Consider the following 12,063-nt stretch of genomic DNA (forward strand, 5'->3'; position numbering starts at 1 on the left):
AAAAAAAACTCTAGAGTATTCAAATTAAATCACAATTTTGAACAACCATACGTCTCCACCCCATGCCATTTGAATGCATTTCAGCCAGCCAACTTGCGTCCAAGCTTGCACACAACTTTTGTAACATTTCAGGCTGGAAATATTTCACAGCAGTCGTCGTTCAAGCCTACGTCGAGTACCATGCGTCTCCATAAAATAGGGTCGTTTTGATTATTATGTACAACGGTAAAAACACGCTTGAAAATCATAATATGATATTATTTGATCACTATTTCCTATTTTAACGCAAAAACACATCAGGACAACATTTTACCGTGGTTCAACTATGACCACCTTGCAACGAACTTTCAAGACTTACTTAGTAAGGTACTTTCTGTCAAGAAGGCCGAAAAGTGAATTTGCTCAAGTCTTTCTAGTCAAAGAGCTCTTTTTCGACATCAATGTTAAGCATAATTTGTCGCTCAAGTTAGCATCAGGGTAGCATCAAAGAAAAGGGAGCGATGTGATGTACCTGTAAGTTTCTCAATTTTCTACTGATTAAACAAGCAGTTTTTTCGCAAAAATTACACTTTATTTGTACCATTTGTACAGGAAAAAAAAACGTTCAGGAGACATTTCAAATTGGATGCCAAATTTCCATATTTTCTACAAAGAAAATTTGCATTGATTTTGATTGGGGGCTGTGATGTAACGGTACTGTTTGATTATTTTATTCAGTATATTTTCATTAAAAATGCTACCTTTACTTTAATGGGTTGTATTTGTTTGTTTATTTTACACAAAAAAATAGCTCAACTAAAAATTAGAAAAGGTACACATGTTTTGAACGTAATTTATTTATTTGTTCTTCATTTAAGTAATCCATATTTTATAGCACACGTGACGCGAGTGATTATTGCAGCACCTGAACTTAACAAAAACAAAACAAAAAGGTGAAAATAAAGTTTGGCACAATGGAAATCTGGGACTGATAAAAAGTTCAACTTTTTCAATTGGCACACGCGTTCCTCCACCGGTTGAGTATTTTTGTTGGGTGGATGTTCTAACATCTATCGGGAAATCTTAAACACGGTGAGACAGATATTTCTAACCCCTTAAACCTACGTGAAATTGCATTTATGCTTTACAGCAGTGTGTGGCTCTCTCTCTTTATCACTTGCTTAGTGGTGACGAATGACAAAACTTGTACACTTTTCTTTGTTTTATTACATGTATTTTTGAATAGATTTTTGCTAGGGTGTGGAACGGAACCGATTTGCCTTGTCTAAAGAGCTTTGAGATATTTATTTTTGCTTTTGCTGGTGGTGAAAATGGTTAAACTTAGTTAGACGACACTGTAGAATTTTGCTGGTTGAACTGTTGTTTTGTTGCTGGAATGTCTAAGACAAATCGATTCGTTTCTGCTCAGACGCTTAAGTAACTATTTACAGTGGGTGCTTAGAACGAATCTGTACAAGATGATTGTTTTTAAAGTTACACCAAATCACAACTATTCTCTTATGGCTTAAGTGGGAGGGGGGCTTTCTTAAGTACTAGCATTATTTATGGTATCATCTATGATGACGTCGTTTTTCTTACAAATTTAAAATAAAAAGGGAAGTTAAAAAAAAAAACAAACAATGTGGCGCTAAAACATCTTTTTCTTACAAATATGGCACATTAAAATTGTGTGTACTTTTTATCAATAATAATAAATAGTAATATGGTTGGGGACGGGGATGGGAACAAAACATTTTAATAAATAGTGCTAATTAACATTTGCTGTTTCCGTTTAGACAACCGAGGATGAATTCAAGGTTGCCCAAACGAACACAGCAACAGAGAGCAAAACAATTTTCTAACCAGACACACACGTACCGCCTACTCTTCCGCCACGCGTGCCTCCAGAAAGCTAAAGATCTCCTTGTACTCGCGCACGCGGGCAATCATCAACGGGGTCAGCTTCTTGTTGTTGACCGGATTGGTCTTGGCGCCGTACTTTTCCACCAGCAGCTTCACGATGTTGATGTGGTTGTGCTGGGTGGCGACGTACAGCAGCGAGTTGCCGTACGCGTCCTGCTCGTTCGGGTTGAACCGGTAGTGCTGGAGCAGGTAGTCGAGGATTTCCTCCGAGTTTTCCTGGACCAGGTAGAGCAGCACCGGGGGTTCGCTGTTCCGGAGCCGTTCCACGCTGGCCCCGTTGTTGAGCAACATTTTCACTATATCTAGGTTATTGCACACGACCGACTTGATGAGAGCCGTCTCGCCGTGGTAGTTCAGCTCGTCTACCGAGCACTTGCTGTCCAGCAGGAGCTGCACGAACCGGATGTTACCAAGCGTAACGGATAGATGCAGTGGGGTCGTTCCGGAGCGGTTCTTTGCGTTAACATCGGCGCCACAGCGGATCAACTCGCGGGCAATGTCGAGTTCGTTTCGTTCGACGCAGAGATGAAGCGCCGTCTGGCAGAACTCGTCCTTGTAGTTGACGTGACGTGCCCCGGCAGCCGCCAAAATCCGGACAATCTCCCGACAGCGCGAGTAGACCGCGTTGATGAAGCACAGCGGGGCCGAGTTGGGGTCGACTTCACTGCGTCGGAGTAGATACTTTAGCATCGGGATGTTTCGGTTCAAGATGGCCATGTTCAGCGGTTGAAAGTCCGAACTCAAGGGCAGGCTGATCTTGGCATCGTGCTTGAACAGCAACTTCATCAGCTTGAAGCTGTTCGTGTACATGGCAAAGGCCAACGCGTTCAGTCCGTACTCTCCGCAGGTGTCCGTGCAGACTCCGTGCTTCAGCAGCATCTTTGCGATCGTGAGGAAGCCCTCCTTACAGGCAATGTTCAGCGGGGTGTTCTTCACCAGATTCGTGTTGTTGACCAGCTTGCGAACGCCCGGAAGCGTCAGCAGGTACCGCAAGATCTGACTTCGATTGTAACACGCTGCCGCGTGGATCACATTGTTACAGTTGGAATAGATTCGGGTTGGGTCGACCTTCTGGTCTTCTATCAGGTACCGCACCACGTCCAGATTGTCAAACTCGATCGCTTTGTGAAGCAGGCACAGTTCGCTGGAGAACGCCGTCAACTCGGTGCTCGAGTCAATCGCTAAGCTTGCAATCTCCTCCGAGTTCTGATACTGGATCATCCAAAATACTGGCAACTTTTCGTCCTCACTCATCACGTTGATGTCGGCTTCAGCTTTGACGAGCACCCTCGCGATATCTACCAAGTTCAGTCTGCAGGCCAGGTTCAACGCCGAGTACTTCAAGCTACTTACAGCGTTGAGATCAACTCCCTTAATCTGACACAATGCACTGACGGCTTGCAGATTTCCAGAATTGACCACCTTGTGTAGAATTGTCAGTCCACTGGAATCGCAGCGATTGAAGTCGAACCCGTTCAGCCTCTCGATGACCGTCGTAACAAAACCATGATTCTCCGAGTTGACAAACAGGTGCAGATCGTCCCACGCGTTGTATCGCTTTAGATTCTCTAGAAACACGTCCACGTCCCCGAGAAACGTACACAAGTACAGCACCAACATCTTGCGATCCTCCGAACTCAGCTTGCAGTACTGCCCCACCAAAAAGTGCGACTTGACCGTCCTCCTCAGCAAGTACTCCAGCAGTCGCTTCCTCTCCTCACCGACCTCGTCGTAATCCCTGTTCAGCATCGCAATCATGTCGCGAAACCTCCCCGCAATGGCACAATCGATCAAACTGTAATGGCACAGCTCCTTCAGCACCAGCGGCCCGAACCGCTTCCCGCGCAGATCCGACCCGTTGCCGACGTTCTCCCGCAGCAGCCCCAAATCTCCCTTCCGCACGGACTCGTACAGAATCTCCTGCATCTCGAACCACTTCCAGCGCTCCTTAAACCGATCCTCGAAGCAGATCGTCTCCAGTGGTGCGTCCTGCACGTGAACTCCACCCCCTCCGTACAGCTTAAATCCAGCGTTTGAAAACACCAGCGCGTTCAGAAATACCGTGGCGTTCGAGTTAAACACCAACAGATCCAACACCAGCGAGTCCTCCGTCAGATAACCCCTAAGATTCCGTCCACTCAGCACCGGAGCACACCCCCGCAGTGCACCAAAGTTATTCCCAATGCCATTCACCGACACCAGAATCTCCAGCAGTTCCAGCAGACCAAATTCCAGCGCGATCTGTACAAACGCCGGCAACTCGCCCAGCGATTCCATCAGCCCGTCGACACTAGAGCACTCGAACTTTTCCAGAATCCCAATCACATCGTTCACCTTCGCGTCGAACAGCTCCTGCAGCAGTTCCTCGTCCCGTTCCCGGTAGTTTGCCAGCACCTTTGGATCCACCGGAATGCCCCGCTGCCGGAAGAACTCCTGCATAACCTTGTAGCGATTCTGCAGCAGGAAGATGTTCTCGTAGTACGTTCGCCGTAGCTTCTCGTGCAGCTGGCCAAAGTCCTCTTCGCCCAGTTGCAGGTCCATCTCTTTGAGGATCTTGCGCGTAAAGTGGTGATACTTGCCGGCTTCCGACAGTCGACTCCGACAGCGTACCGGGTTGATGCCGAACAGCCGGTCCGGATCCATCAGCTCCTGGAGCTGCTCGAGGTGCTTTACCACCATCAGGGTTTCGTCGCTCTCGCCGATGCTGCTGTACGGCCGGAGGAGTTCCTTGAGGGCTAGGGTGGAGTCCGAGATGGAGATTGACTTGGAAATGTCGTACTTTTGGTAACTCTGGTGGAGGTACGAGTGCAGCAGCTTGCGGATGCTGGTGAAGCAGGGATTGGAGCGGAGAGCGCGGTACACGATGGAGAAGTTGCTGAGCGTGACTCGGATTCTCGTTTGGTGGTACTGCATGTGGTAGAAGCGGAAGTGGATGTTTTTCTCGATGAAGGAAAGCAGCTTGAGCTCGTTGGACATGCCGGAGTACATCTTCTTCAGCTCGTGGATGATCCCGGCCGTTTCGTCTTCGTTGTAGAACACGTGCTCGAACTTGATGTGGCTGAGCGTGTGCAAGTTGTGATCGCCGATGTACTTGGCGTAGGACTTGATTTGGGACAGGTTGCGCAACCGGTAGGCCGTTCCGAGGAACGTTTTGTAAGCCTCGATCAGCTGGATGTTGATGACGTACAGGAAGAACCGGTACACCGAGCGGAGACTGTCCTGCATCAGCTTGTACTGAGCCATGTCGAGGGATTTGCTGATGAAATATTTCGCGAGGGAGTATTTTTGGGAGAAAAAGTCACGAACGTCTTTGTTCTTGTGGGTGGATTCAACGGACGAGAGTACGTGGTCGAGCACGTTTTCCAGCATTCGGACGAAAGCTTTCGGTTGCTGTTCGCTTGCTTTGATTGATTCGCCGATAAGGTGAAGAACTCGCTTGATTGACAGCACGCACAGCGTTTCATTGGCGAGGTCGTCCATATCGATGACGATCGCATTCTCGACGTAGTAGGCGATCTTTTTAACGGTGTACATTTGCTTGATCGCGTCGAAGCTCTTCCGTATCCGGCCGAAGATGGCGCGATTTCGCCGGCCTACTGTGCTGCCAAGAGACTGAAATTCGCGCGAGTTCATCTCCCGCTCCAAGAGTTTGGTTTTATTTTTACTTAGCTCTTCGGTGGTGCGCGATCGGATTTTGGCGAGCTCGTGCCGTCCCGAAACAAACTGCACCTGTCGCTTCGGGAGGCGGAGCTTCGGATGTTGCCGGTGCCAAAGAGCCGCGATTGTCCATCGTTCGCTACTCTTTAGACATTGCACAAATTCGTCCAGCGTGACAACGCCCTCTTGGAATTCTTTGCGTCGAATTTCCACCTGCAACGCCTCATGATCCGCCGCGGTCAGTTGCGTCTCGTCCAGCGTCGCAATCCACCGTAGTTTTCCGTTGAAGCGCTTTCTCCGTGCAACATATCGCAAAAGACGCTCCTCGCGGATGCACCCGATGAGATCGACAAACAGCTGCAGCGTCCATTGAAAGTGTCGCCTTCCATCATCGTCTTTGCCGTGCGTTGCCACTCGCAACTCCTCGCTCACCGCCCCCAAATATGACATAATCATATTTTTATTAATAACCAACTTGTAAATCTCAAAGCCGACGTGCTTCTCCAAGATCGCCAGAAACACTCCGATCAAGTAAGTTATCTCGGCGAGTGGGATGTGATCGTACAGCTTTCGTTCCCTTCTTCGCTCAATGTCCTCCAAGAAGTAGCAACACTCGCAAATCATTCTCAGCCTCAGTACGAACCGATCATCCAGATCGTTCAAATCGTCCTCGTCGTAGTTCTCCTTCAAATATTTGGTATAGCTCACGATCAACGCCACTCTTCGTTCAGCCTCTTGATCACCACCAGCGCCAGCACTGTCCACAGTTTTCCTCTTTGCTCCGTAACGGTAGCTGTACTCCACCAGCTGATACTCCAGAAACACCTTCATCTGCTCGCCGAACCCGACTCCCTTCACCCTCAACTCATCCACGACCCTACCGATCAGTTTCATCTTGGTGTGAATGTCGAACGCCCTCTTCTCCAAGTAGATCTTCAACAGCTCCACGCATCCTCTCCTCACGAGTCGATACACCGCTCGATCGTCCGGAACGCCTTCAAACTCCTTCCGGACCATAAATTCCGCCACGCTGCGTGATCCCGCTTCCAGCGCCAACTCGGACGCCGTCAGCCCATCCCGGTTCTTCAGATCGCAATCCGCTCCAGCACCGATCAGCAGCTCGATCAGCTTGGTCTTGTTGCGCTTGGAACCGACGGCCACGTGCAGCGCACTGTTGGCACCCTTCTCGTCCTGGTAATCGATGTCGATCCGGGCCAGCGCCGACCGCACCGCCTCGTAGTGACCATTCTGAACCGCCTTTAAAAAGTCCATCCTTTAGGCTTTTAGTCCATCACGTGTGATCTAAAACAAAGGAAACTAGTTAGATTTTATTGAAACGAGCAAACTCTGCGTCTCCACATTCAGTGCGTCCAGCCCAAAAATAACCCGTCATTTATCTTCCCCACCCTAATCCCATCGCAAAAAAGGGACCGTCGTTGTACCAGCTAAGCCACTTAGCTCCATTCATAAGTCACCGGTGCTCGCGCAAAACATGAGCATTTCATTCAACAGTACGCTTCACCCCGCGCCTTCATCAGTCTAAAATTAACGCATAAATATCTCAGCGCACACACATTTTGCGCGAAATTGCACCAAAATAAGCATTAAAAATATTTCGTAACATTACGACGACGACGACGACGACGCACATCGCAGTGTAGTCAACGACTTTTCATTCTGCCTTTCTCGCGGCAGCGGCGTGTCGTTGCACCTGTGTACGCATCATAGCAACCCGCGATTTTCCTCCCACCCCTCCCTCTCACCTTCAACCGAGATAACTGTACCGGTTGTAAGGGACGGGTTGGAAATTGCATCTTTGCCTTGCAGCGCAGCAGGCCGTCGCACTCGTCGATGAATGAAAACTGAATGAACCGCGCTCGCTCTTCTCTCGGTTTGAGCGCGCTCTCTCTCTCTCTCAGTTTATGCTGCTCTGGCTTTGGAAGGATGTTTTTTTTTCTTTTGGGTTTTTCATAAAGTGTGCGGGGATCCACCAAATAACCGTTTTTTTTTTATGCTGGTCGAGCATTGGCATTCGCCGCAAGATCTGATTCGCAAGGCTGTCTCGCACGAGGTTGGCGCGATTTTGTTGGGAATGGTCAGTATTTGTGCGGGGTATGCTGCGATGGGCGGAAAGAAGTTGGATAGAAGCATCTCAAAATGGTTGAACGAATTTTTGATGGTGCAAGTCATCCATTTTTCCAAAACAACAAAAAACATTATTATTAAATTGCATTTCATCTATAACACGGCTCAACAATTTAAAAAAATCAAGTGGAAATTTTACAGGACACGTTCATGCTCAGAATATCTCAAAAGTGGTTCAACGAATTCATAGTGATGCGAAAGAGTCTCTGAGCCACGTCTTTAGAACCACTTTGAATTATGATCTATAATCGAAATATTGGTAAAATGGTATTTTTACGAAGGTCAACTCCAAGATCTGTGTCCCAAAACAATTTTGTTTCAGAATATAAAAAAAAATATATATTTTTAAAATTTCTCTGCTAATTTTAACCACTTATAATTGAAAATTTGTAATCTGAAGATTTACAATAATAGGTTTATTAAAAATTAATTATTTACCGAAAAGAACAGTAAAGCAGGAAACTAAATTAAAATTTGTTCAACTGATTTAACCATGCAAAAAATTTGATAAGATTGACCATGAGAAATATGATTGGGCCCTTGTTTTTACATTTCATTACCTGAATTTTCTTCAACATCATTAACAACATTCTTAAGATTCTTAACATAGTATTTGTCCCCAAATCTCATTAACATCTTTAAATTATCATGGACAAAACTTAAAACAAACGTGTGTTAACTTATTAAAGTAAGTATATTGCTAAATTAATTTTTCCATTTTCAGTCAAAATTTAACAGTTTTTGACATATTGAAAACATGAAAATATATAGCACAGGTCTGAAAAACATGTGGGAAAATAAAACTGACATAAAAAGTAAAAAAGTAAATCTTTCCCAGTTCCTGAGGGGAACACCCGTGAAGAGTATCGGGGCCGGCATTTACAAAGCGGATTCAGTGGCAGTTTTTTACTCAACTAATGTTAACATGTTTAGGTTAATGTTAACATTCCATAGGTCGCCTTCCTAAGGTGTGTGTGTGTGTGTGGTCCAATCCAATACCCGCTAACCGGTAGCGATATTATGGGAAAGTATAGTTTGTATCAGACTTTGTATATGCCGAATGCTGATACAACTTATCTCAGTCCCGGGTATTAGGTGGTGATAGCCCTCGCGCTGCTTCCAACGACCCGTTTCAGAATAGGGAGATGGCGTCGCTATTTTTAGACCACGTTTTCCACTTTTGCTCATCGAAACCGACTACTTTATCGACCTAATTTTGCTGGGCGAGATAGGACGCCGTCTATTTTTAGACGATGACTCAGCACTTTTACACTCTTGCGCTTAAAAAAACCAGGTGGCAGCACGATGTAACGCCACGTCCCTATGACAGAGCTCCTTGCGGTCCAATTCCGAGGTCGCTGGGCATTGTTCGGCCCCGCCTAAACATAGAAGGTCTATACAAGCCAGATGACACATGTCGCCATTTTGAATTTTCTTTTTGCTAAAATTTAGTGCTCATTTAGTGCTATTTAGTGCCCTATACCCCACATTTAGTGCCCTTATAGTTTCCATACAAATTGCCATACAAAATTTGAAATACAAGCCAGATGACACATGTCGCCATTTTGAATTTTCTTTGTGCTAAAATTTAGTGCTCATTTAGTGCTATTTAGTGCCCTATACCCCATATTTAGTGCCCTCATAGTTTCCATACAAATCGCCATACAAAAATTTGAAATACAAGCCAGATGACACATGTCGCCATTTTGAACTTTTTTTTTGTGCTAGAATTTAGTGCTCATTTAGTGCTATTTAGTGCCCTATACCCCACATTTAGTGCCCTTATAGTTTCCATACAAATTGCCATACAAAATTTGAAATACAAGCCAGATGACACATGTCGCCATTTTGAATTTTCTTTGTGCTAAAATTTAGTGCTCATTTAGTGCTATTTAGTGCCCTATACCCCACATTTAGTGCCCTTATAGTTTCCATACAAATCGCCATACAAAAATTTGAAATACAAGCCAGATGACACATGTCGCCATTTTGAATGTTTTTCAGTGCTAAAATTTAGTGCTCATTTAGTGCTATTTAGTGCCCTATTCCCCACATTTAGTGCCCTCATAGTTTCCATACAAATCGCCATACAAAGTTCAAAAGTAAGGTTTCAGATGTCGCCATTTTGAATGTTTTTCAGTGCTAAAATTTAGTGCTCATTTAGTGCTATTTAGTGCCCTATACCCCACATTTGTCGGGTCCGGTGGTTTAGTGGTTAGCGTGGTAGCCTCTGAATCCCAGTATGGCCTGGGTTCAATCCCAGTCGGACCCGGTGGCATTTTTCGAGACGAGATTTGCCTGACCACGCCTTCTATCGGATGGGGAAGTAAAACGTCGGTCCATTTGCGTAAAAGAGGTTTTGAGTGACTCACCACACATAACCTTCGGACGCCTAGAAATGAGCAGAAACTTGCAACAGAGACCACAAAAGACCCGGGGGTCGTTAAAGTGGATTACTTTGCTTTTTTTTTACCCCACATTTAGTGCCCTCATATTTTCCATACAAATCGCCATACAAAGTTCAAAAGTCATACTTCAGATGTCGCCATTTTGAATGTTTTTCAGTGCTAAAATTTAGTGCTCATTTAGTACTATTTAGTGCCCTATACCCCACATTTAGTGCCCTCATATTTTCCATACAAATCGCCATACAAAGTTCAAAAGTCAAATTTCAGATGTCGCCATTTTGAATGTTTTTCCGTGCTAATATTTAGTGCTCATTTAGTGCTATTTAGTGCCCTATTCCCCATATTTAGTGCTTTCATAGTTTCCATACAAATCGCCATACAAAGTTCAAAAGTAAGATTTCAGATGTCGCCATTTTGAATTTTTTTCAGTGCTAAAATTTAGTGCTCATTTAGTGCTATTTAGTGCCCTATTCCCCACATTTGGTGCCCTCATAGTTTCCATACAAATCGCCATACAAAGTTCAAAAGTAAGATTTCAGATGTCGCAATTTTGAATGTTTTGCAGTGCTAAAATTTAGTGCTCATTTAGTGCTATTTAGTGCCCTATACCCCACATTTAGTGCCCTCATAGTTTCCATACAAATCGCCATACAAAGTTCAAAAGTCAAATTTCAGATGTCGCCATTTAGAATGTTTTTCAGTGGTAAAATTTAGTGCTCATTTAGTGCTATTTAGTGCCCTATTCCCCACATTTAGTGCCCTCATAGTTTCCATACAAATCGCCATACAAAGTTAAAAAGTCAAATTTCAGATGTCGCCATTTTGAATGTTTTTCCGTGCTAAAATTTAGTGCTCATTTAGTGCTATTTAGTGCCCTATTCCCCACATTTAGTACCCTCATAGTTTCCATACAAATCGCCATACAAAGTTCAAAAGTCAAATTTCAGATGTCGCCATTTTGAATGTTTTTCAGTATTCGCCATACAAAGTTCAAAAGTCAATTTTCAGATGTCGCCATTTTGAATGTTTTTCAGTGCTAAAATTTAGTGCTCATTTAGTGCTATTTAGTGCCCTATTCCCCACATTTAGTGCCCTCATAGTTTCCATACAAATCGCCATACAAAGTTCAAAAGTCAGATTTCAGATGTCGCCATTTTGAATGTTTTTCAGTGCTAAAATTTAGTGCTCATTTAGTGCTATTTAGTGCCCTATACCCCACATTTAGTGCCCTCATAGTTTCCGTACAAATCGCCATACAAAGTTCAAAAGTCAGATTTCAGATGTCGCCATTTTGAATGTTTTTCCGTGCTAAAATTTAGTGCTCATTTAGTGCTATTTAGTGCCCTATTCCCCACACTTAGCGCCCTCATAGTTTCCATACAAATCGCCATACAAAGTTCAAAAGTAAGATTTCTGATGTCGCCACTTTGAATGATTTTCTATGCTAAAATTTAGTGCTCATTTAGTGCTATTTAGTGCCCTATACCCCACATTTAGTGCCCTCATAGTTTCCGTACAAATCGCCATACAAAGTTCAAAAGTCAGATTTCAGATGTCGCCATTTTGATTGTTTTTCCGTGCTAAAATTTAGTGCTCATTTAGTGCTATTTAGTGCCCTATTTCCCACATTTAGTGCCCTCATAGTTTCCATACAAATTGCCATACAAAGCTCTAAAGTCAAATTTCAGATGTCGTAATTTAAACAAATTTGATCGTTGACGCCAAGAGAAAACTCAACTCTCACTAAATACGCCCTCATAAAAATATTAAAAAAAAACTTCGATCGTTGACGCCTAGAGAAAAATTAAACTCTTACTGAATACGCCCTCATACTATTTTTTGCAAAAAAAAACTGAATGTTGACGCCCAACCCAACTTTCAATAAATACGCCCTCAAGAAAATATTTAAAAAAAACTTTGATCGCTGACGCCTCGAAAAAACTACACATTC

At 44.3% G+C, this 12,063-nt stretch overlaps 1 protein-coding gene across 3 annotated transcripts in view; it reads right to left on the reverse strand.

Moving 5' to 3' along the window:
- Positions 1-549: 549 nt before the first annotated feature.
- The window catches only part of LOC6047484, a 94,205-nt gene continuing 82,691 nt past the window's right edge, over positions 550-12,063 (reverse strand). For all 3 annotated transcript variants that reach the window (XM_038252657.1, XM_038252658.1, XM_038252659.1), the window contains one exon: positions 550-6,861. In XM_038252657.1, the coding sequence (XP_038108585.1) occupies positions 1,861-6,831 (4,971 nt within the window). In that variant the 5' untranslated portion in view covers positions 6,832-6,861 and the 3' untranslated portion in view covers positions 550-1,860. The remainder of the gene's footprint in view (positions 6,862-12,063) is intronic.

This window comes from Culex quinquefasciatus, chromosome 2, assembly GCF_015732765.1.
Source record: "Culex quinquefasciatus strain JHB chromosome 2, VPISU_Cqui_1.0_pri_paternal, whole genome shotgun sequence".
Lineage (NCBI taxonomy): Eukaryota > Metazoa > Arthropoda > Insecta > Diptera > Culicidae > Culex > Culex quinquefasciatus.